Source organism: Perca flavescens, chromosome 2 (genome assembly GCF_004354835.1).
Source record: "Perca flavescens isolate YP-PL-M2 chromosome 2, PFLA_1.0, whole genome shotgun sequence".
NCBI classification, from domain to species: domain Eukaryota; kingdom Metazoa; phylum Chordata; class Actinopteri; order Perciformes; family Percidae; genus Perca; species Perca flavescens.
The window spans coordinates 582,025-606,145 of NC_041332.1; the positions used below are offsets into that span (position 1 = coordinate 582,025).

Genomic DNA, 24,121 nt, shown 5'->3' on the forward strand with positions numbered 1-24,121 from the left:
TTTTGGGGAACAATCTCCTTCCCTCAGTTAGAGCATTGAAGATGGGTCGAGGCTGGTTCTTCCAACATGACAATGAGCCGAAGCACACAGCCAGGATAACCAAGGAGTGGCTCTGTAAGAAGCATATCAAGGTTCTGCCGTGGCCTAGCCAGTCTCCAGACCTAAACCCAATAGAGAATCTTTGGAGGGAGCTCAAACTCCGTGTTTCTCAGCGACAGCCCAGAAACCTGACTGATCTAGAGAAGATCTGTGTGGAGGAGTGGGCCAAAATCCCTCCTGCAGTGTGTGCAAACCTGGTGAAAAACTACAGGAAACGTTTGACCTCTGTACTTGCAAACAAAGGCTACTGTACCAAATATTAACATTGATTTTCTCAGGTGTTCAAATACTTATTTGCAGCTGTATCATACAAATAAATAGTTAAAAAATCATACATTGTGATTTCTGGATTTTTGTTTTTTAGATTATGTCTCTCACAGTGGACATGCACCTACGATGACAATTTCAGACCCCTCCATGATTTCTAAGTGGGAGAACTTAGCAGGGTGTTCAAATACTTATTTTCCTCACTATATATATATATATATATATATATATAAAAAATAAATACATAAATATATTATGTTAATAAATGAAATCTGACCGTCTCCACTCTGCTTTCGACGGGGTCGTCCATCTCTCTGCAGGAACAAACACAATCAGCTGTAAAACATTATATCCAGTTTTTATAAAAGTACATTTAAGGGCTAAAAGATGACGATGATTTTATAAACGGTGCCTGCTATCATTGGGCTGTGAGATTTTCTGGTTTATCGGTTGGAACCCCCCCCCCGTGGTCTGCAGCTGGAATCAGGCTTACTGAAAGTCGGCCTGTTTCTCGGAGAAGACGCGGACGCAGAAGTCTCCGTTCTTGTGCGGTTCGAAGGTAGACGGGACGATCAGGTATTCTCCAGGCGGCAGACACAAGCGGCTGCACACCTCCCTCAGGTTGATGAAGGTCTCGGAGCGAGCGGCTGAGGCGTGACGCAGGAAGTAGTTCTTATTCAGGTGGACGTTCCTCTGATCGCGCAACTGAGACAGAGACACGAGGTGAGACTGGAGACTGAATGGCTAGCAGATAAAAAAAAAATGAAATGTTGAGCAACAAACTGTGAGCAGCAGGAAGATCTCCGTACCTCATCAGGAACCTGCAACAGAAGAAAGAACCAGAGTTAATAAAGAGCTCTTTACCTCCGCCGAGGAGATCCTCTTTCAGTTCACTCAGGAAATAGCCACGAAAACACACGATGAAAAATATCGACAAGAACATTTTTAAAAAGCACCAAGGAGCTTGTGTTTCAATTTGTCTGTTAAACAGGAAAACAGAGAATAGAATGACATTTTTTTTTTACCAAAGCTGCCACCAACTAAAGGCATTTGGGCCGTAACAATCACACAAAAAAGGCATTGAAATCCTGTAGGATGCCTGGACGTAGCGATCATGTGGTCCACACTGTATGACCTGAAGAAACTCCAACAGCCCAGACTGGACAGTAGAGGACATGTTGCTGTCTCAGCTGGTAGACGGTGAACCCGACCTTATGCATGGGTCTCACTCTGTAGTCTACAACCACAACGTTCCACTTCCGGGATTGCTCCGGCTGCCTGGAAGATCTACCAGATGTCCGTCCCCTTCCTTGGTCTCTGTGTCGGGGTTCTAACCTCCGGTGGATTTGTGAGGACTATGGTTAACTGCTCCTCAGATCTTGGCAGGGTTAATCCAGACAGCTAGCTAGACTGTCTGTCTGTCTGTCTGTCTGTCTAACAGCTAGCTAGACTATCTGTCCAGTCGGAGTTTTCTGTTCCACGACTAAAACTACTTCTGAAGGTCGACATGTTCCACCAAAACAAGTTCCTTCCTGAGACTATTTAGCAGAGGCTCCGTGGCTCCATCTGGATCTTAGCCCCGCCCCCATGATGATTGTGATTGGTTTAAAGAAATGCCAATAAACCAGAGCACGTGTTACTCCCATCCAGGAATGCTGTGTGGAGTAGCCAGACCTTCCTTCACAGCGCTGTGGAGGAAGGTCTGGACATGAGAGACTACTCCCCCCGTAGACCGTGACCCTGACCATGTGCCCGTGTCTCACCTGGTAGATGGCGAAGCCCACCGTGTGCATGTCTTCCCCCAGCTTGCGGGCGCGGCGCCGGTTCTTCTGGATCAGACCGACCAGGAAGCTGCAGCCGACCTTGCCGTCAGCCGGGTCATCGTCCTCCTCCTCCAGACGGATCACAAACTGAGGGTTGGTCCAGAAGGTGTCTGCAGCGTTCGGAAACTAAACGTCAGACTCTCTCTCACGGAACGCGTTTCTGAGAACATGTACTGGAGTCGGAGTTCAGGAGTCGTCCAGAGGCTGAGAGTCAAAATATTCTCACTTGATGTGAAAAATATTCCAATGATTTTCTCATAATATTCAAACGATTTGCTATAATATTGTGTAATCATTATCATAAAGTAGCCTGGATTTAACTTTATGCAAATGAGGTGTTGAATGAGGTTTAATTTGTGCAACAGCCAAGGGCGTAACTTTGGGTTCAACAATGGGGGGGGGTTGAGATCTCCACTTTTGGAGCAAAATTTAAATTTTGAAGCTTCAAACATTTCAGTTTCTGCATGGTGATTTTTTTCCGCAAACATTTATAGTGCAAATATCTTTATTCATGTAAAGGAAATTATAATAGCGTTTTCGGGAGGGTTTGGCCAGTTTTGATTATTGGGGGCGTAGGAACCCCCCATACCCTGGCGACAGCAATAACGTAACTGTTGTCAGAGAGAAAAGAACCGTGAAGTGTCTGAAAGTGTTTTTTCATGGTACTGCAGAGCTCACTATATACAGTAGTCCTCGACAGACAGACAGACAGACATACAACTCCCAGATCTAGTAAGGAGGGAGGAATGAACGAGTGAAGGATTCCAGACACAGCCAGCCAATAGGAAGTGAGGAACACACTTGCTCTCACCACTGTCAATGACATCAATCACCCTCTGTCTGTCTGTCTGTGTGTGTGTCTGTCTGCCTACCTCTCTGTCTGCCTGTCTCTCTCTCTGCCTACCTCTCTGTGTGTCTGTCTGCCTGTCTCTCTGTCTGCCTGTCTCTCTGTGTGTCTGTCTGCCTGTCTCTCTGTGTGTCTGTCTGCCTACCTCTCTGTCTGCCTACCTCTCTGTCTGCCTACCTCTCTGTGTCTGTCTGCCTACCTCTCTGTCTGCCTACCTCTCTGTCTGCCTACCTCTCTGTCTGCCTACCTCTCTGTGTGTCTGTCTGCCTACCTCTCTGTCTGCCTGTCTCTCTGTGTGTCTGTCTGCCTACCTCTCTGTCTGCCTACCTCTCTGTGTGTCTGTCTGCCTACCTCTCTGTCCGCCTGTCTCTCTGTCTGTCTGCCTGCCTGCCTGCCTGCCTGTCTGCCTACCTACCTCTCTGTCTGCCTGCCTGCCTGCCTGCCTGCCTGCCTGCCTGTCTGCCTACCTACCTACCTCTCTGTCTGCCTGTCTCTCTGTCTGCCTACCTCTCTGTGTGTCTGTGCATGTCTCTCTGTCTGCCTGTCTGCCTGTCTGCCTGCCTGTCTGCCTGTCTCTCTGTCTGTCTGCCTGTCTGCCTGCCTGTCTGCCTCTCTGCAGGATGTCTGACCTGGGTAGTTCCTGCAGCCTCCGGCGGTGGATCCGCGCCTCCAGCTCCCGTCGAACTTGGACAAGGCCCACTTGGAGACGGCGTCGTCTCTCAGGGCGTCGGGCGTCAGGTTGCAGATCTCCAGACGGTCGTAATGTCGCAGGAAGTCGGTGAAAGACATCCTGCAAGGCAGAGCAGAGGGTTGACTTCACCCACACAGAACCTCACGGACTACAATCGCTCACGGTAACTGGGCCATTTTCAAGTATATCTTCCCCACTGTTGAAGAGCAGGTACTTGTAAAAGTACTTTTAATTAAGCAGAATATCTGGAGACAGGAAGTGTAGTTGTACCAGAACTCTCCGTCCTCAGAGCGATGACTCAGACGCTCGCGGTCCTCGGAGCTGATCTGACGCCACTGCATCGAGCTGTCAAACAGGAAACAGTTTCACAATAAGAGCGGGAAGCACTTTTATTTAATAATAATAATAATAATAATAATAATAATAATAATACATTTAATTTATAATGCTCTTTTCATCAGAGATCTGAAAGTGCTACAGGTTAGAAATAAAAATTATAAAAAACCAAAAAGATAAGTAGTTTAAAATACAAGAATAAAAAATAAAAAATCTAAAAAGGGACCAAAAGCTTTAAAAAAGAGAAATTTCTTAAGGCCTTTTTTAAAACAGTCAGTGGATTGAGGTGCCCTCAAGGTGTCAGGGAGGGCATTCCACAGACGTGGGGCAGCAGCACAGAAGGCCCTATCTCCCATAGTCCTGAGTCTGGTTCTGGGTATGTGGAGGAGGTTTGAGTGAGTGGAGCGGAGGGAGCGTGTTGTGTTTTGAGGGTTGATAAGTTCTTTGAGGTAGGGAGGGGCGTGTCCATGGACGCATTGATGTGTGAGGAGGGAAACCTTGTATTCAATCCTGGTGGAGACGGGAAGCCAGTGGAGTGAGTGGAGAATGGGGGTAATGTGCTTATGTTTCCGCACTCTCATCAGGATCCTAGCTGCAGAGTTTTGTATGTACTGAAGCCTCTGCAGACGCTTTCCAGGAATCCCAATGAGCAGTGCGTTACAGTAGTCCAGTCTGGAGGAGACAAAGGCATGAACCAGCTTTTCGGCATCTGAGAGGGAGACAATGGGGCGAAGTTTGGAGATGTTACGGAGGTGGTAGAAGGAGGTCTTGCATAGGTGATTTATATGGGCTTCAAAAGTAAGTTGGGAGTCCATTTTTACACCAAGATTTGTGACTGTTGATGAGAGGGGGATGTTGGAGCCAGAAAAGGTGATGCTGGTTATGGATGATGATTTGGTCTGGTGAGGAGTGCCAACCAGGATGGCTTCGGTTTTGGAGCTGTTGAGTTGAAGGAAGTTGTGCTCCATCCATACCTTTATCTCCTCCAGACAGGTGGTGAGATTTGATGGGGATGACTGTGACTGTGGGGTTTCAGTTGTGGCATTTACATAGAGCTGTGTGTCATCGGCATAGCAGTGGAATGAAATTTTGTGACTGTTGATGATTTGGCCAAGGGGGGTGAGGTAGAGAATGAAGAGGATGGGGCCAAGGACTGACCCCTGGGGGACACCGCAAGTAACTGTGTGTGGATTTGATTTGGAGTGGCCCAGGGAGATGTATTCTGTCCGGTTTGTGAGTTATGATTTGAACCAGCTGAGGGCAGTGTCATTTAGTCCTGTGGTGAGGTGTAGCCGGTTTAAAAGAATGCCATGGTCAACAGTATCAAATGCAGCAGAAAGGTCCCGGAGTATGAGGAGAGAGGGAGCGTCAGCATCAGATGATATGAGGAGGTCGTTTGTGACTCTGACGAGGGCAGTCTCTGTGCTGTGGGCAGTGCGGAAGCCTGCGTGGAATTTTTCAAAGAGGTTATTATGTTTGAGGTGATCCTGAAGGTGGGTGGCAACTGCGTTCTCAAGTACTTTTGATATGAAAGGGAGATTGGAGATGGGCCTATAGTTGGATAGGACTTCCGGATCAAGAGTGGATTTTTTGAGCAGTGGTCTGATAATGGCTTTTTTTTTTAAAGACAGGGGGGGTGTGGCCAGTTTGGAGGGAATGGTTGATAGCAGCGGTGATCAGGGGACTTAGGACAGTGATATGGGTTTTTACCAGGGAGGTTGGGAGAGGGTCCAGGGGACAGGTGGAGGATTTCATCTTCCTGATGATGTTTTGCACCTCTTCTGATGAAACCTCAGGAAAGCAGTTTAGGGGTTTGGAGACGGTATATGTTAGGGGAACAGTTTGGGTGGGAGGACCAGAAAGGGCAGAGCGAATATGTGCAATTTTTGATGTGAAGAAATCCAAGAATTTATTGCACTGCTGTTCTGTAGTGGTAGTAAGTGGGGAGGATTTTGGTTTGAGAAGGTGGTTTATAGTGGAGAAAAGCTGCTTGCAATTTCCTGGGCTGTTTCTGATTGCATCAGAGTAAAACTGTGACCTGTGCATATTTTTGTTGTTGCTCCCGGTAAATTTGTTTGTGGACAGTGAGGCCAGAGGCTCTGAAGCGCCGCTCAAGGACCCGTCCTGCTGCCTTCATCTTACGAAGCCCGTCTGTGAACCAGGGTGCTGAGCGGGTGAAGGTGACTGTTCTTGTTTTAACAGGGGCATGGAGGTCCAGGAGGCTGCTCAGATGACTGTTGTAGTAGTCCACTCTTCGTCGGCTGATGAAAATTGTGTGGAAAGATGCTGAAAATCTGCTGCCAAGAGTTCTGGGTTTATGTTTTTTAGGTTTCTGAAACAGATATTTCGCTTAGGCTTGGAGAGGCTGCATGGGGATGGCAAATCCATAGAAATGGCTTTGTGATCAGACACACCTAGGTCATACACCTGCAGGTTGGTGAGAGGGGCAGAGTTTGTAATGACCAGGTCCAATGTATGCCCCTTGGTGTGTGTGGGGACATCAACAAGTTGTTTTAAGTTAAAACAGTCCAGTAGTTGAAGAAATTCAACTGCAAAACGGCAGGAGGGGGTGTCAACATGGATATTCATATCACCTAAAATTATAACATCGGCGGAGGATGTGCAGAAAGTTGTAAGAAGATTTGACATCTCAGTGATAAATGATGGGTTTGGTTTTGGTGGTCGGTAGATGAGGAGGAACAGCACAGGGGAAGGGGACTTACATTTAAATGCAAGGCATTCAAATGAAGACAGTTCAGGTAATGGTTGCAGAGATAACTCCAGATCGCTGCGATGGATGACTGACAGGCCGCCACCACGCCCTGTGCTGCGAGCTTTCTGTAGGTAGCTATATCCTTGGGGACAGCTCTCATTTAAAGAAGAAAAGGTATTTGGTTGGTGCCAGGTCTCTGTAATGCACATATAATCCAGACATTTATCCAGGATATGGTCATGAATGAGACAGGATTTGTTTGTAATAGACTGTGCATTTAAGAGTTCAATTTTGCTACTTGATGATGCAACAAATCTTTGCACTGGCCGTAGCAGGCTGGAGTCCACTCCACGTTTCCCATTTAGCTCACTGAGAGGTGTTGCCATGGAGACGTCCAAACTACTTATCCGGTAGGAGACAGCACTCTGATGACGTATGCGTGGAGCGACAGTTCGCGTTGCTGACCAGAGAGCCGGGATGGTAAGACTTGTCTGTGAGCAGACAAACTTTCTGCGGGAACTTCTATGGATGTAGCGTGGACGGCGGATAAGTCCTAGTTGTTTAATCACTGCAGTGCACGGTGGAGTGAAGAAACTGTTGAGATTCATCAGCTGGTTGATGGAGTAACTCAACATAGTGGTGGTGCCCGGCGGTGGCGGTTGTTTTTAGCCGCGTAGCCAGAGATGCTAGCTACAAGGACTTTTCAACTCTGCGTCAGCGGCAATGGTTTCAGGCTTCTCAAATGCTCTTCATGATGGCATGTTATATGTCATATTTAACAAGATGTCCAACACAGAGCTAATATATGCACATAAATCAACAATATCTGCTTACTTCTGATTGGGGATAAGCATGCTCTATGTTTTAGAACTACAGTTCCCAGAAGGCTTTGGTGGATGTACATAGGAAGTATAATGTCTCACCTCCCTCTCCCCACCCCCTGCAGAACGTCGAAAAAAGTGTCAAAAACTTCAGAAAAATGAATGAGAATGACAATAAAGTGACAATAAGTCAAAAAAAAAAACCCTCTTCAGGGTTACCTACTTGTCGCTCCAGGCTCCGGTCCACTCCACCTGTCCCCAGGGGTTCCTGATCCGGATCAGCTTCTTTGTTTCTCCCTGGTGCTCCACCTGCAGCCAATCACACGCAGAGTTACACCTGACTGGCCGGCCAGCAGCCCCATCACCTGACTGAAGTCCCGCCCCTCCGAGCTGTTCCTGCAGCTTTTAAACACAAACGACTTTCAGCAAATGACAAATAACATTCCAGTACTAAGGGCTAAGACTCATGGGAAATGTGGTTTAATGCCACATTGACACAGCCTGCGTCAGCCGTCAGAACGCAGGTCTTTCCAATCATGTTGAATGGGGGGGGGTAGTGCGTTTAGGCTGCGGCTTGCACACCCTTTGTTTGGTCTGAATGCAGCTTCACTGACTCATGGGAAATGTGGTTTAATGCTGTGATGAGGTAGTCTGACCCATCCAGATGTTGGGTCTGGGAACTCACCATTGGCAGGGCTCAATCAGAGGGGCGGGATCAACGGTTGTCTTTCAAACTCCCTCTGCACGCTATAGGATAGCGCTCCAACCAACCAGAGCAACGCTAGTTGACAGATTAAACTTTTGCCGTATCTGGTCATCAAAACTCCGGACACATTTTCCTTTTTTCAGAATGACTTCAGTGCTTAACTCCAAGTCTTCCAGAGTCACGGAGTCGGGTATGGCTGCAGCCTGGAGACCTCCCGTCTCACGCCCTCCCGGCTACGCGGAACCGTCGCAACTCACAACTCTGCCGTCCTTATGTTAAGCCCCGCCCACTGACTCTATACACGATGTGATTGGCCTGACCAGAATTTGTTTTTTCCAGCTCGCAAGCCAACGGAGAGTTGCTGGATGACCCTGGCTGCAGATTACATTTGCTGCCACTAGGGTGGTCAAGATTTCTATACTAATGGTCAGGTGTTCCCATTTATCTGAGATCCTGTTCCAGGTGTTAGGACAGACAGGTGAGTGCAGGGGGCTCTCTCACCTGAGCTGTGCCGGTCACAGAGTAGGCATGGCCTTTCACCAGCTTCTGAGAAGTGACAGCCTCCGACTCAGACGAGCTCGTGATCTGAAAAACATTTCAATTAACTTTAATACAAACGTTGAACCTCCTCATCCATCCATCCATCCATCCATACTTCAATTTAAACAGAAACTTCAAAAAAAAAATTTTAAAAACTCATCACAGCTAAACCAGGTAATTCTGTTAGAAAACTGTATGTTTATTTACCTGTTGTACTCCTGGTTACCCCATTGGGTTCCCTGTTTTACCCCCTCCCCCGTTGGCTCCTTGTACCCCTGATTTACACAGTGTTTTCCCACTGTTTCCCTGGATGTACCCCAGTATTACCCCTCTGTGTACCCCTGTTTGTGGACCCCAGGAAGAGTAGCTGATGTTTTGCATCAGCTAATGGGGATCCTAATAAAATCAAATGTTGTACCCCAGTGTTTCCCCTGTGTACCCCTGTTGTACCCCAGTGTTTCCCCTCTGTGTACCCCTGTTGTACCCAAGTGTTTCCCCTGTGTACCCCTGTTGTACCCCAGTGTTTACCCTCTGTGTACCCCTGTTGTACTCGTGTTTCCCCTCTGTGTACCCCTGTTGTACCCCAGTGTTTCCCCTCTGTGTACCCCTGTTGTACCCCAGTGTTTACCCTCTGTGTACCCGTTGTACCCCAGTGTTTCCCCTCTGTGTACCCCTGTTGTACCCCAGTGTTTCCCGTGTACCCCTGTTGTACCCCAGTGTTTCCCCTCTGTGTACCCCAGTGTTTACCCTGTTTTACCCCAGTGTTTCCCCTGTTGTACCCCAGTGTTTCCCCTGTGTGTACCCCTGTTGTACCCCAGTGTTTACCCTGTTTTACCCCAGTATTTCCCCTGTTGTACCCCAGTGTTTACCCTGTTTTACCCCAGTATTTCCCCTGTTGTACCCCTGTGTTTCCCCTCTGTGTACCCCTGTTGTACCCCAGTGTTTCCCCTCTGTGTACCCGTTGTACCCCAGTGTTTCCCCTCTGTGTACCCGTTGTACCCCAGTGTTTCCCCTCTGTGTACCCCTGTTGTACCCCAGTGTTTCCCGTGTACCCCTGTTGTACCCCAGTGTTTCCCCTCTGTGTACCCCAGTGTTTACCCTGTTTTACCCCAGTGTTTCCCCTGTTTTACCCCAGTGTTTCCCCTGTTGTACCCCAGTGTTTCCCCTGTGTGTACCCCTGTTGTACCCCAGTGTTTACCCTGTTTTACCCCAGTATTTCCCCTCTGTGTACCCCAGTGTTTACCCTGTTTTACCCCAGTGTTTCCCCTGTTGTACCCCGGTGTTTCCCCTCTGTGTACCCCTGTTGTACCCCAGTGTTTACCCTGTTTTACCCCAGTATTTCCCCTGTTGTACCCCAGTGTTTACCCTGTTTTACCCCAGTATTTCCCCTGTTGTACCCCTGTGTTTCCCCTCTGTGTACCCCTGTTGTACCCCAGTGTTTCCCCTCTGTGTACCCCTGTTGTACCCCAGTGTTTACCCTGTTTTACCCCAGTGTTTCCCCTGATGAACCCCAGTGTTTACCCTGTTTTACCCCAGTGTTTCCCCTGTTGTACCCCAGTGTTTCCCCTCTGTGTACCCCTGTTGTACCCCAGTGTTTACCCTGTTTTACCCCAGTATTTCCCCTGTTGTACCCCAGTGTTTACCCTGTTTTACCCCAGTATTTCCCCGTTGTACCCCTGTGTTTCCCTCTGTGTGTACCCCCTGTTGTACCCCAGTGTTTCCCCTCTGTGTACCCCTGTTGTACCCCAGTGTTTACCCTGTTTTACCCCAGTGTTTCCCCTGATGAACCCCAGTGTTTCCCCTGTGTTGTATCAGAGCTCACGTCTATGGAGCAGCCCATCAGTGATCCGCGGCTCTGAGCTTTCTGGATGATGTGGAACAGCTGAGCATCGGGTTGTTTCAGCTCGTGGACCTCGGCGATTCCTCCGGTGAAATCCTCGAAGCCCTCAGTGGTGGATCCTCCAGACAGAGCCTCGTAACAACCATTCAACCTGCACACACATCACAGAGATAACTCTCTACCTGTAAGTGTGTGTGTCTGCTTGTGTGTGTATGCATGGGTGTGTGTGTGTGTGTGTGTGTGTGTGTGTGTGTGTGTGTGATTGCGTGTGGGTGTGTGTGATTGCGTGTGTGTATGTGTGAGACTCATCCTGCTGGAGAACCAAATGTAAAGAATTCAGCGACGTGCTGAAACCCAACCCTGAACACAGCTGACCAGCGTCTCTTATCACCTCAACGCCTCCACTGATCAGTTGATCAGGTTACTGGTTGTAGTACAGATCCTGTTACAGGGACATGTACTACATATAGTACTTTGATACTGAAGAAAAGTTCAAAACAAGTTCTGCTGCCTATCACAAAAGGTTGTAGTATTTTAGAAAAAAATTTGAATATCTTGAGAATAAAATGGTTGAAATATAAAGCTTAAAATGATAACTAAACAGTCGACACACTTAGCTAAAAGTAATAAATAAATCAGTAATAGATTAATGGATTAATATTTGCAGCTCTACTCTTGGGTTAGTGATCAGAAGGTTGTGGGGTTGAATCCCTGGCTGGTCTTACTTGGCCTAAGGGTTAGGGGTAGTGAACAGAAGGTTGTGGGGTTGAATCCCTGGCTGGTCTTACTTGGCCTAAGGGTTAGGGTAGTGAACAGAAGTTTGTGGGGTTGAATCCCTGGCTGGTCTTACTTGGCCTAAGGGTTAGGGTAGTGAACAGAAGGTTGTGGGGTTGAATCCCTGGCTGGTCTTACTTGGCCTAAGGGTTAGGGGTAGTGATCAGAAGGTTGTGGGGTTGAATCCCTGGCTGGTCTTACTTGGCCTAAGGGTTAGGGTAGTGAACAGAAGGTTGTGGGGTTGAATCCCTGGCTGGTCTTACTTGGCCTAAGGGTTAGGGTAGTGAACAGAAGGTTGTGGGGTTGAATCCCTGGCTGGTCGTACTTGGCCTAAGGGTTAGGGTAGTGAACAGAAAGTTGTGGGGTTGAATCCCTGGCTGGTCTTACTTGGCCTAAGGGTTAGGGGTAGTGATCATAAGGTTGTGGGGTTGAATCCCTGGCTGGTCTTACTTGGCCTAAGGGTTAGGGTAGTGAACAGAAGGTTGTGGGGTTGAATCCCTGGCTGGTCTTACTTGGCCTAAGGGTTAGGGGTAGTGATCAGAAGGTTGTGTGTTTGAATCCCTGGCTGGTCTTACTTGGCCTAAGGGTTAGGGGTAGTGAACAGGAGGTTGTGTGTTTGAATCCCTGGCTGGTCTTACTTGGCCTAAGGGTTAGGGGTAGTGAACAGGAGGTTGTGGGTTTGAATCCCTGGCTGGTCTTACTTGGCCTAAGGGTTAGAGTCAGTGAACAGAAGGTTGTGGGTTTGAATCCCTGGCTGGTCTTACTTGGCCTAAGGGTTAGGGTCAGTGAACAGGAGGTTGTGGGTTTGAATCCCTGGCTGGTCTTACTTGGCCTAAGGGTTAGGGGTAGTGAACAGGAGGTTGTGGGTTTGAATCCCTGGCTGGTCTTACTTGGCGTAGGCTTTCTCCAGCAGAGCGCTCCAGAACTCCCTCCCCTCGGCCGAGTGGACGAACAGCAACTCTCCATCTTTAACTGGCAGACGGTCATCAATCACCACGTCCACCCACTCCCCAAACTGCCAGAACTACAGACAGACAGGCAGACAGACAGGCAGACAGAGAGACAGACAGACAGACAGGCAGACAGACAGACAGACAGACAGGCAGACAGAGAGACAGACAGACAGGCAGACAGACAGAGAGACAGGCAGGCAGAGAGACAAGCAGACAGACAGAGAGACAGGTAGAGAGACAGACAGGCAAGCAGACAGACAGAGAGACAAGCAGACAGACAGGCAGACAGACAGACAGGCAGAGAGACAGACAGACAGGCAAGCAGACAGACAGACAGACAGACAGACAGACAGACAGGCAGACAGGCAGACATGAGGTTAATTTTCTTTTTTCAGGATTATCTGATTCTAATTCTGCTGATCTCCTGTTTTCAGTTCTTAAATCTAACTCGAACAGGCACTTTCGTCTGTCTGACTGTCTCGCTGTCTGTCTGTCTCTCTGTCTGCCTGCCTGTCTGTCTGTCTGTCTGTGTACCTGGAAGTGGAAGATGCCGGCGTACTCTCCTTTTCTGAAGCTCTGTCCATGAGGGACGACTCGAGCCAGAACCTCCTGGTTCAGGGTCAGAGAGGCGATGGCGGCGAGCAGCCAGCAGTCACCTGGAGAAGCAGATAGACAGGCAGGCAGGCAGACAGGCAGACAGACAGACAGACAGACAGGCAGGCAGACAGAAAGACAACGGTTAGATATAAACTGGATGATGTTTTTCCTGTGCATCTATCATGTTTTTCAGAAATGATGTTTAGGTTTTAGGCATTCTGTTATAAAATATCTCATATAGCAGCTGTAGATGGAAATGAACCCCGCCCCCCAGTCTGGGCTCGACCAGTGAGCAGTCTGCTCTGATCTTGAGCAGTGATTGGCCGGCCTGTCGTCTCGGGTGTTTCCCTTAGTTACGGTCGTCATGTCAACACCGGGAGTCAGCCGCCAGCTCCTCGCTGTTAATGGGTTAATGTTTCTGCTGAATGGAGTCTGGTGGGTTCGGCAGGTGGGACATGTTGGTTTAAAGATTCAGTCTGAGACTTCATGTCGTGTTCTCACCCAGAGCTCCCTGGCAGATGTCGGTCCTGGAGGCTCCGGAGACGATGAACTGGGGGTCAGAGGTCAACTCCTGCACAGGAAACACAACAGAGATCCGGTTACACCTTCAGCTGCACCCTCGCCATCTGGGGTTTCTGAAAAATACATTCATTAATTTACATAGAACTGCAAAGATGAAGGGATTAGTCTTCAACTATTAACTTAATTTCCAACTATTCTGATAATCCATATACCAGTATGATAAAACTGAAACTTGTGTGATGTCAGCTTGTTAAATGTGAATATTTTCTAGTTTCTTCTCTCCTCTGGGACAGGACACTGAATCCTCCTTTCTTCATCGCTGGGTGTTAGCAGCAAACAGACTGAGATACAGATCAGATAAATATCCTCTAATCTACAATATATAATCTACCATTTCATCTATATTCTTCACACCTGCAGCAGAACACGCTGAGCTGCTTCTTCTTCTCAACTAAACAAATCTCAAACCAAACTCCATTCAGAGAATCCTGCTTTTTAATTCCTCCCCACTCATTCCCAAAATCCTGGGGCCTCATCAACCGTACATAACACATGCACGGATGTGTGCGTGCGTAATGCGTAAGAACATTGCCACGCAGAAGCATTTGGAAAAGTCATAGAGAGATAAAGTGTTTTTGTTACTAAAATATTATCAGCCATTCATTGGGGCGAGTTAGATTTAGGATTATTAAACTCAATAAAGTGAATTATTCCAACAATTTGGTGGATTTTATGTGCAAAGAACAGAACAGAAGTCTGAACAAACGTCAACAAGTTGCGGTCATCTTTAAATCGCATCTTTCCTACGTATCGTCTGTTGTTGCTCTGTACCAAAGTGCATTAAAATAATGAGTGTTTTTAATAGTCCCACCGACCGTCGGTCTCTCCCAGGAAACCCCGCGGATCTTGTAGGAGCCCGCGCCCAGCTCTTTGAAGCCCAGAGAAGAAGTCTCCGCCGGGAACGCATCGTCCTTAAAGAGGCTCCCGGACTCGAGGCACCACCGCCGCAGAGCCTCGTAGTCCTGGTTCAGGTACTTCACCGCCTGGCTGCACGAGCCGACGCCCTGATCCTTCTCCCGGCGGCGCTGCAGGGTGGCGGCGATACCCGACATGCTGCAGCTGGGTCCGGAGTATGGAGCAAAGAGTCTGGAGCGGAGAGCCTGGAGTGAGTCTGGTTTCTGGAAAGTTTTGGGAGAGTCTGCAGGAAAAGAGGTGGGGCTGCACGGGACTGTAGGTGTGTGATGTGCCAGAAAGGGAGTGTTCACTCTGTTGGGATTTCAGTCACAGAGTCAAGCTAAAAAGAGTGACAAGTAAGACTTCCGGTGACTACCTTCAAATTAAACCCTTCACTTTTTAAAGATGTCAGTTTAGTTAAAGAGTAAGATCCTTTTAGTTTAACATGAAACAGCCCCGAAATCACCATCAACAAACTGCACCAGACTCCATGTAAATAATCAGGATTTAGCGTGTATAGAGCCAGCATATCTCCACCAGACTCCATGTAAATAATCAGGACTTTTAGCGTGTATAGAGCCAGCATATCTCCACCAGACTCCATGTAAATAATCAGGACTTTTAGCGTGTATAGAGCCAGCATATCTCCACCAGACTCCATGTAAATAATCAGGACTTTCCACTGTTCCAACAATCACCACTCTATGTTCCTGATCAAACTTCAGTATACTTTAAATACAGTATATTTTAAATACAGTAATGTGTCCCTGCAGGACTCCTTGGATGGAGTATTTCTACCTTCACCAAAGTAAATAATCTGAATATTCTTCCACTGCTCTATGTTTAACATTCGCAGTGTTTATATAAGGTCAGGGTCACTTCCAGTTTTCAGATGATTCAGTTCAGTTTTTACATTTTAGACTCCATGAGTAGAGTTGTGAATCTTTACTGATCTTTCGATTTGATATCTTGATGCATCAAATTCATGTTTCTATTAAAGCCATATAGGATATTTAAGCTTTTCAAGCTTCAAAAACAAAACATTACTAAATACTAAATAAATTGGATACATAAAACTACAGCACTGAGCACATGGCCCTTCCTGAATGTGCAAAACATACCAGAATATGTAAACAGAAATGTTGGGCCTACATTAAATTGTAAACATAAATAATCGATTGCAGCATCATCCATGTCCACGATTCCATGCATCAATTATTTGATTAATTTCAACACCTCTATCATGAGTTTGTTTTTCCACCAAGACAAAGGGAGCTTTTATTGTGGAGAGTGCAGGTCAGACTTCCGGTCCTGTTTGTATTAAATGTGTCAACATGAAGCAGGAATGGAGTTTCTGTCGCTGAGAGACTGATGCTACAAACAGCTTCATTCTTCAGAGCTTAGTCACTCCACCCACCCATCTGTCTGCCTGCCTGTCTGTTCTATTCATTTGTTGGCATGGAAGTTTCAATAACAGTGTTGCCTAAGAATCAGACAAAACAGAATAATATTCAAATAAAAATGTAAAGACATAGGTGTGTGTGTGTGTGTGTGTGTGTGTGTGTGTGTGTGTGTGTGTGTGTGTGTGTGTGTGTGTGTGTGTGTGGTCACAGGTGGGTTTCCCATTGGAGGCCCTTTTGCAGTCCCAGCAGCTGAGAAATCTTGCTGCTGTATTTGTACACAGTGTTTTCTCTCCCAGCAGATATGGGAGTTTCCCCCTGCCTGTTATCCAGGCTGTCTCAGTCTCTGTGGAGGCAGTGATCTGTGGGTAAAAAGTGTCCCTGATGTCCTGCTACAGTTGGCAGGAGGTTAGAAAGTGTCCCTCGGTCTCCACCTCCTGCAGGTTGCAGTGTGTACACAGTCTCTCCTCTCTGGGGAGTCGTATGATACTGTATGAAAATGTATGCACACCAAAACGTATCTTATGAAAACTACAGAGCTCCGTCACAGCTCGGTCGAATCAGCAGCAGGTAGTAGATGTGTTTAGCCGCTACAGAGCTCTGCAACGCTAAAAAGTTTACATATTTTTGAAAAATAGTATATGTATTAATAAAAAAAATCTGAATGTTTTTTTTTTTTACTGCTTTTAATACTACTACTACTATTACTTCTAGCTACTCCCTGCACTACTACTACTATAACTTCTAGCTACGCCCTGCACTGCTACTACTATTACTACAGGCTACTCCCTGCACCGCTACTAAAATTACTGCTAGCTACTCCCTGCACCGCTACTAAAATTACTGCTAGCTACTCCCTGCACCGCTACTACTGTTACTACTAGCTACTCCCTGCACCGCTACTACAATTACTACTAGCTACTCCCCTGCACCGGCTACTACATTACTACTAGCTACTCCTGCACTGCTACTACAATTACTACTAGCTACTCCCTGCACCGCTACTACTATTACTACAAGCTACTCCCTGCACCGCTACTACTATTACTACTAGCTACTCCCTGCACCGCTACTACAATTACTACTAGCTACTCCCTGCACCGCTACTACAATTACTACTAGCTACTCCCTGCACCGCTACTACTATTACTACTAGCTACTCCCTGCACCGCTACTACTATTACTACAAGCTACTCCCTGCACCGCTACTTCTATTACTACTAGCTACTCCCTGCACCGCTACTACTATTACTACTAGCTACTCCCTGCACCGCTACTACAATTACTACTAGCTACGCCCTGCGCCGCTACTAGAATTACTACTAGCTACTCCCTGCACCGCTACTACTATTATTACTAGCTACTCCCTGCACCGCTACTACTATTACTACTAGCTACTCCCTGCACCGCTACTACAATTACTACTAGCTACTCCCTGCACCGCTACTACTATTACTACAAGCTACTCCCTGCACCGCTACTACAATTACTGCTAGCTACTCCCTGCACCGCTACTACTATTACTACTAGCTACTCCCTGCACCGCTACTACAATTACTGCTAGCTACTCCCTGCACCGCTACTACTATTATTACTAGCTACTCCCTGCACCGCTACTACTATTACTACTAGCTACTCCCTGCACCGCTACTACAATTACTGCTAGCTACTCCCTGCACCGCTACTACAATTACTACTAGCTACTCCCTGCACCGCTACTACAATTACTACTAGCTACGCCCTGCACTGCTAGTATTATAACTACTAGCTACACCCTGCACTGCTACTACTATTACTTAGGGTCATCCCTATTTTCCCCGGGAACATAATTCCCCGTTTTGATAGGGTTAGATAAAGTGACATAATTAACAGAGCAGCCAAAGAGCCGCATGCAGCTCGAGACCTGCAGGTTTGCCACCCCTGACCTAATCTTTCCTCGTCTTGGCCTATTTGCATATGCACGTCAACAGCAAATAGGCCAATTTGCCATGGAATTAGGCAGTAATGGTGGAAAAAGTAACAGACTGGGGAACATAGGACCCTTTCTCATACAAAGAGGGGAACATAGGACCTGCGGAACATAGACACGCTCCCCTAACTACTCCCTGCACTGCTACTACTATTACTACTAGCTACATCCTACACTGCTACTACTATTACTACTAGCTACATCATAGCCAAATTAGTCTAATACATTGATGCCATCAACACAAAGTTCAGGAGCGCAATACTAATGATTTTGTTTTAAGTTCCTGTGACATGATGTTTCCAGTATATGGTTCAGACTCAACCACACGGAGCTCTGAAGCAGACCTGTGCATCTCTTAGTGTCCTCCATAGACCAGTGCGTCTCTTAGTGTCCTCCATAGACCTGTGCATCTCTTAGTGTCCACTCTCTCTGTAAAATGCAGGGCAGCTTCAGGTTTATGGATGCGCTCTGCTGTGGACATGCTACGGTAGATGTGTTGCGTTTGTGCTCCGTGTATTTTTGCAGTAGTTTCGGGTTTCCACCTCCGATGTAGAGCAGCGTATAGCCACTTCTCTGGCTAAACTCTTTGTCTCATTCAGACACCCAAATGGGGCTCTGTGTCTGTCAGATGGTCTAAGATCTACCATATCAGCAGAGCAATTACGTAATGCACAGCAGACTACAGTATGGTGCAGGTAGATTATTTTCTGAAATATAGTGACTTTATTCTTGTAGCCTATATAGCCTATTATAACTTTATTTTTCTCAAAATATCACGACTCCTCCAAATCACAGAGAACACAGATATACTCTATTTTGAATGTGCACAAAGTTTTGGACATTGCTCAAACACATCTATAATATTACTGTCCAGGGGTTTATTAATACATTAACAACAAAAGACGCCAAACAGGAGGGAAGAGTAAATGTTGCCTCTAGGCTACATGTGTGCTGACTCAGATATAATTAGAAAAGTTGATCCAAAGGACAATAAATAGTTGGAAGCAATACAGAATGCCTTACTTCAATATATTCCATTATGTTTTTATATTTGGATTGTAATCTATGTTTCTCTTTACCTAAAGATATTTGCAGCATAGATTGATTCAGAAAAAGGTAGAAATAGGTGCATACAAATTCACCAGAATGCAGGAAATGAAGTGTTTAATGCTCAAAATTTTCAATAAATCATTTTAGTTCTTTTGGTGTTATTGGAATAAATAACACTTCAAAAAATATTTTTTAGAAAAGTCTCAACATAAATCTCACACTGAACTGAAAAAGGATGTTGCTGCAATTTTGTTAATTTTAACGGAAAAAAAACACTAATTATTAGATGAGGAGGCTATGATCAAAATAATGAATTTACTGTCTGTGTCTGACCTGGGCTGGCACATGTTCACGTTAAAAAGTGTGTGCGCATGCACAAACACTACGGTCATGCGCAAAGTGTCCCGGTTTTAGCTCCCAGAAATCTGGTCACCCTATTCTATCTACGCTATTACTATTAGCTACAACCTGCACTGCTACTACTACTACTACTAGCTACGCCCTGCACTGCTACTACTATTTTTACAGAAACATTCTTAACATTGAAAGCAGCTTGAATTGGAAGTGATAATAATAATAACTAACTTTAGTTAGTTTAGTTGTTGCTGGTGCTGTCAGCGTCTTGTCTTCTGTCTGTAAATGGTAACCTGTATAATATCTCGCGGTTTCCTGTTGCTCTGCCTTTTACAACATCTCACCAAAGGACTACAGTTGAAAATTAGCTGCTGACACATTTACAGAAACGTTTATTAATGTGCGTCATCCTTATAACTAAATTAATTAAAAAAAACTCTGTATAACTCCTTATCAGTTTTTGACACTGGTTAGATCACAAGAAACATTTAAACACTCATCACAGGTGTAACAAACAGCAGTGATTATCCCATCTCCTCTGGTGGGGAAAAGGGAGGAGGAATATTGGGACAGGCCTTAGTCTCAAGTGAACATGCAAAACTAAGGGGTAGGGGTAAGAGGAAGGGGTAAGACAGAGAAATGAGACACAGCCTTAGACTACACACCGAGATGTTTTTGAAAAAAAAGCACTATGGTTGTTAAAACAGCGCTGTGTAGAAACTTCAGCATGCAGACAGAGCAGATTGAAATATGGCTTTCTTCATGTTCATGCCCGTTAAGCTGTTGAGAGACATTGGGCTAGGGTTACTCCAAATATCAGTGATGAAGTTTACGGGCAACTGTGCTTTTTCATAAAGCAGCTTTGGAAACACGGTTTCTGTGACGGCTTGGAATCTCTCGGCTCCAGTACACTGAGAAGATGTGGAAACGCAGTATTATTAACGACCGAAAATGGCTGGTCGTCAAGTCCAATCATGCATTGGGCAAGAGCCTAGTTATTTTTTTACAGCCAAAAATCTCCAAATGGCTGGCATTGCTCCTTTTCCGTCGCCTATACTTACCTTGACAGATAGGTTATTGCCACATTGCTATGAGGTGGTATCGGGTGTGGTAATATCGGAATAATTTTATGACTACAAGTACGAGTACATGGACACGGCATCGTACCGATACTCGATACTGGCATCAGTATTGGTGCATCCCTAGTCTAAACTGGACTCAGGGTTTGATTATACCAATAATTTGTTCCTCCAGTGAACTATGAAACAGTTTGTTGAAGACTCCAGCCTGGGGGACTGGAAGGTGATTGGCTCTGGGGGTTTTGGACAAATCTACAAAGCCAGGCATCATCAGTGGGGCGTTGACGTGGCCATTAAACTTCTTCAGGAAGAGGGTAAGTGCTTACAAAGAGTTTCCTGTTTATAATTACATAAAGTTGTTTGAGTTACTCATTATGCAAACCAACACACACAGGACTGAGAAGTCTTTGCTGCGTGAGATCAAGATGACGCGTCAAGCCAAAAGCCTGTATGTTATGGCCATCCGAGGGATCTTCAAGGGTCAAACACCCTCTGGCAGGTCAATACAGCTTGGTGTGGTCATGGAGCTCATGGAGAGAGGGTCATTGGCCTCCCTACAGGTAACCAGAGGTGGAACAACTGCTCATATATTTTACTTAGAGTTGCAATACTCTGTAAAATATACTCATGCTACAAGTAAATGTCTTGATTAAAATTAAAAAAAGCATAGAATAAATAAATAATATATAATACATTTGTTGTCTGAGTTATACCGTTTTATGTTCAAATAGTCATTATTAAAGAAAAAAGAACAACATTAATATAACAGCATATTCCAAACCTTTGAATGGTAGTGTAGGCTATATGTGTAGCTCACTATCTCCACTATTTGTGGATCTGTAACTCTAGAAACAATCTTACAGGAAGCATTGAGGGAAACTCCACCCTGGCCGCTGGTCTTCAGACTGGCTCACCAAGTGGCTCTGGGTATAAACTTCCTCCACAGTCTGCCCCGTCCCGTTCTCCACCAGGACCTGAAGCCTCAAAACGTGCTGCTGGATAACTCTCTCAATGCCAAGGTGAGTCCCAGGCTTTGAGGGGAGTCCAGACCTCATGTTTACTTTATACTGTTACAATAGGTTGCACCCTTTCTGGAGACTAAATGGATCCTTAAAAACACATATTGTAAAACCAAAAGATACAGACATGGGTTTCCCTTTCAAGTTGTAACTTGATAATATATGGTAGTAAATAGTTTCACTGTTTTTCAAGAGCCAAACTCCAGGCCTTAACATTGTACATTATGACGCGCTATGATTCATGATTTTGGTTCCAGAACATCCCGTTCTCATTCCTAACTTGTACGATAGGGACGCTTGTTCAGTGGTTCTCATGGTCAGAGAGCGACGCCAAAATCACCCTTAAGCGTCTGTATGGGACTCAGCAGGCAGAGCAGCAGCTCGACCGCAACACTCTACGATAATAGTATGAAGAGCTACAATGGTAATGAATAGTATTAAAGACCAAAAAGCCTTGTAAGGAGGCAGGTTGGGGGGATCAAACAATACAGGACTTTCACCTAGAAGACCAGGGTTCATGTCCTGTTCTTGTCCCGTGTGTCACTTCAATGTACATTTTTACTTACATTTAACGCCAAATCGGTCATCACTCAGAGCGTCAAAAAGTGATGCCAAGAGTCCTGACGCTAAAGCAGATTATTTGCGTTAGTAACAACCGCCAAATGAACCGACCAAGTTTCCGTAATTGATGCGTTGGGATTGTATAGCCCTCACCCTATACTCCTGCAGCACCTCCCACAGTATCTCCCTCCAGGATCCTTGCAAGAGTGAAGAGCTGGCCCAAACAATGACGGAATCTGAATTGTTTCTCTTCAATCTGAGAATCCTAGGACCTTGAGACCAAAGCTCCCCACCGCAGCTTCAATCGATGGAAGCTTTGAACATTGCCCACTTAGGTTCAATGCCCCGAACCTTCACAGGGAAGCCAGAAAGGTCCGCCGGAGGTGTGAGTTAAAGATCTCTCCATCAGGGGCCTCCTCCAGACATTCCCAGGTCACCTGCACTAACCGTTTGTCAAGCTCTTTGTCTAACCCTAACCGTCTCATGACGGCCAAAGTAAAAACCAACCCACCGAAAGAGCTTTGTGGAGCTGATAGTCTTAATTAGCTTTCTAGCAACTCATGTGGCAATGTCTTGAATGTAACTGACGTTCATTAATATCAAAAAGATACGCACTAAAGCTTTAATGACAGTTAATGTAATGTTAACACATAAAGCTAAACAGTTTGATAATGAGGCCTGCTATGACATATTTATGACACGTTATGTTGTTTAGGTTAATGTCAAGTTGTCATAACACAAACATTTCAAACAATGCTAACTTAGCATTAAAAGTGTCATAATTTACCAAATGACTCTAATTACAACAGTCATGAACATTCATAAAGACTCTTTCATGTGCATAACTGGTTTCATGTCAGTCTTCTGCACACCCCTTCAACTAAAGTGTTACCAAATAAAGAACCTCATCTAACTCCTTCCTCTCTTTGCTAATTCTCTCTGCAGCTTACAGATTTTGGCCTTGCCCGGATTTCCTGCAGCGTCACACAGGTTTCCAAGGACGATGAACCACTAGGAGGGACGATTAATTACATGCCACCAGAGGCTTTAAAAAGCACATTGTACAAACCTACCAGAGCCTTTGATATCTACAGGTACAAGAGCATCTAACCAGCACTAGAATAAAAGTGTTTTATTTATCATATAATAATAACTGGAGACGGGATGACTCCAACTGCTGTGCTAACACATGTTCAGTATTAACAGGAAGTCAAAATATCAGTTGCTTAGTCCTTTAACAGGAGAGGGAATTATTTTCAGGTAGGAGGGATACTAATATGACTTCATGCACAGATGTCCTTATTGTCATTGAATATCCTCATTCTCTCATAAGCATTAATTTACAGATGACAACAAACCCTAGCCAGCAATCAACCAGGGTGTGATTGTTATGATATGGATAATAATCCTGACATGAAACTCTCTTTGTCTGTCTTTTAGTTATGGGATACTCCTATGGTCCATTGTCACAGGGAAACAACCATATGAATGTAAGTGACTGCTGTGTCTTTAGCAGTCCCTCCAGGATTTCGTGGCCCCATATGCCAGATTTTGCGGGTGCTGTTGTAAAAATCCATCCATCCATCCATGAATCCATCCATCCATGCATCTTCGTCCGCTTATCCGGGGTCATCGGGTCGCGGGGGTCGCTCCAGCAGGGGACCACAAACTTCCATTTCCCGAGCCACATTAAGCAGCTCCGACTGGGGCATCCCGAGGTGTTCCCAGGCCAGGTTGGAGATATAATCCCTCCACCTAGTCCTGGGTCTTCCCCGAGAACTCCTCCCAGCTGGACGTTCCTAGAACACCTCCCTAGTGAGGCGCCCAGGGGGCATCCTTACCCGATGCCCAAAACACCCCAACTGGCTCCTTTTGATGCAAAGGAGCAGTGGCTCTGCTCTGAGCCCAAGCCCCTAAAGGATGACTGAGCTTCTCACCCTATCTCTAAGGGAGACGCCAGCCACCCTCCTGAGGAAACTCATTTTGGCCGCTTGAACCCTGAATCTCGTTCTTTCGGTCATGACCCAGCCTTCATGACCATAGGTGTGGGTAGGATTGGATAGCCCTCACCCTATACTCCCGCAGCACGTCCCACAGTATCTTCCGGGGGACCCGATCATACGCCATCTCCAGATCCACCAAACACATGTAGACTGGATGGGCATACTCCCAGGCTCCCTCCAGGATCCTTGCGACAGTAAAGATC

At 46.0% G+C, this 24,121-nt stretch overlaps 2 protein-coding genes across 3 annotated transcripts in view; one reads left to right on the forward strand and one right to left on the reverse strand.

The window, feature by feature from the left end:
* Nucleotides 1–14,815, reverse strand: part of LOC114566584 (calpain-2 catalytic subunit) — a 30,259-nt gene extending 15,444 nt beyond the window's left edge. The window contains exons 1-13 of one of the 2 annotated variants that reach the window (XR_003694073.1): nucleotides 14,405–14,815; nucleotides 13,509–13,578; nucleotides 12,945–13,066; nucleotides 12,348–12,481; nucleotides 10,666–10,834; nucleotides 8,805–8,888; nucleotides 7,821–7,906; nucleotides 3,998–4,072; nucleotides 3,666–3,826; nucleotides 2,130–2,299; nucleotides 1,176–1,187; nucleotides 860–1,071; nucleotides 644–680 (exon numbers count right to left, since the gene is read on the reverse strand). Coding sequence is in view for 1 of the 2 variants with exons in the window: in XM_028595155.1 (XP_028450956.1) it covers nucleotides 644–680; nucleotides 860–1,071; nucleotides 1,176–1,187; nucleotides 2,130–2,299; nucleotides 3,666–3,826; nucleotides 3,998–4,072; nucleotides 7,821–7,906; nucleotides 8,805–8,888; nucleotides 10,666–10,834; nucleotides 12,348–12,481; nucleotides 12,945–13,066; nucleotides 13,509–13,578; nucleotides 14,405–14,641 (1,569 nt within the window). In the remaining variant the exon portion in view is untranslated. The remainder of the gene's footprint in view (nucleotides 1–643; nucleotides 681–859; nucleotides 1,072–1,175; nucleotides 1,188–2,129; nucleotides 2,300–3,665; nucleotides 3,827–3,997; nucleotides 4,073–7,820; nucleotides 7,907–8,804; nucleotides 8,889–10,665; nucleotides 10,835–12,347; nucleotides 12,482–12,944; nucleotides 13,067–13,508; nucleotides 13,579–14,404) is intronic. The other variant, XM_028595155.1, reaches the window with a different exon arrangement.
* Nucleotides 14,816–20,514: 5,699 nt separating this feature from the next.
* Nucleotides 20,515–23,413, forward strand: LOC114569231 (receptor-interacting serine/threonine-protein kinase 2-like). Its single transcript, XM_028599034.1, has 5 exons — nucleotides 20,515–20,653; nucleotides 20,730–20,895; nucleotides 21,199–21,354; nucleotides 22,861–23,009; nucleotides 23,356–23,413. The coding sequence occupies exons 1-5, from the start codon at nucleotides 20,517–20,519 to the stop codon at nucleotides 23,411–23,413; spliced, it is 666 nt and encodes a 221-aa protein (XP_028454835.1). The 5' UTR covers nucleotides 20,515–20,516.
* The last annotated feature ends 708 nt before the right edge of the window (nucleotides 23,414–24,121 follow it).

Excerpts from the sequence above, each read along its gene's own strand:
- LOC114569231 (XM_028599034.1), top strand. The coding sequence starts at position 20,517 with ATGAAACAGTTTGTTGAAGACTCCAGCCTGGGGGACTGGAAGGTGATT. Across the intron at positions 20,654-20,729 it reads CTTCTTCAGGAAGAGGGTAA|GACTGAGAAGTCTTTGCTGC; the intron begins GTGCTTACAAAG and ends CAACACACACAG. Across the intron at positions 23,010-23,355 it reads AGAGCCTTTGATATCTACAG|TTATGGGATACTCCTATGGT; the intron begins GTACAAGAGCAT and ends TCTGTCTTTTAG.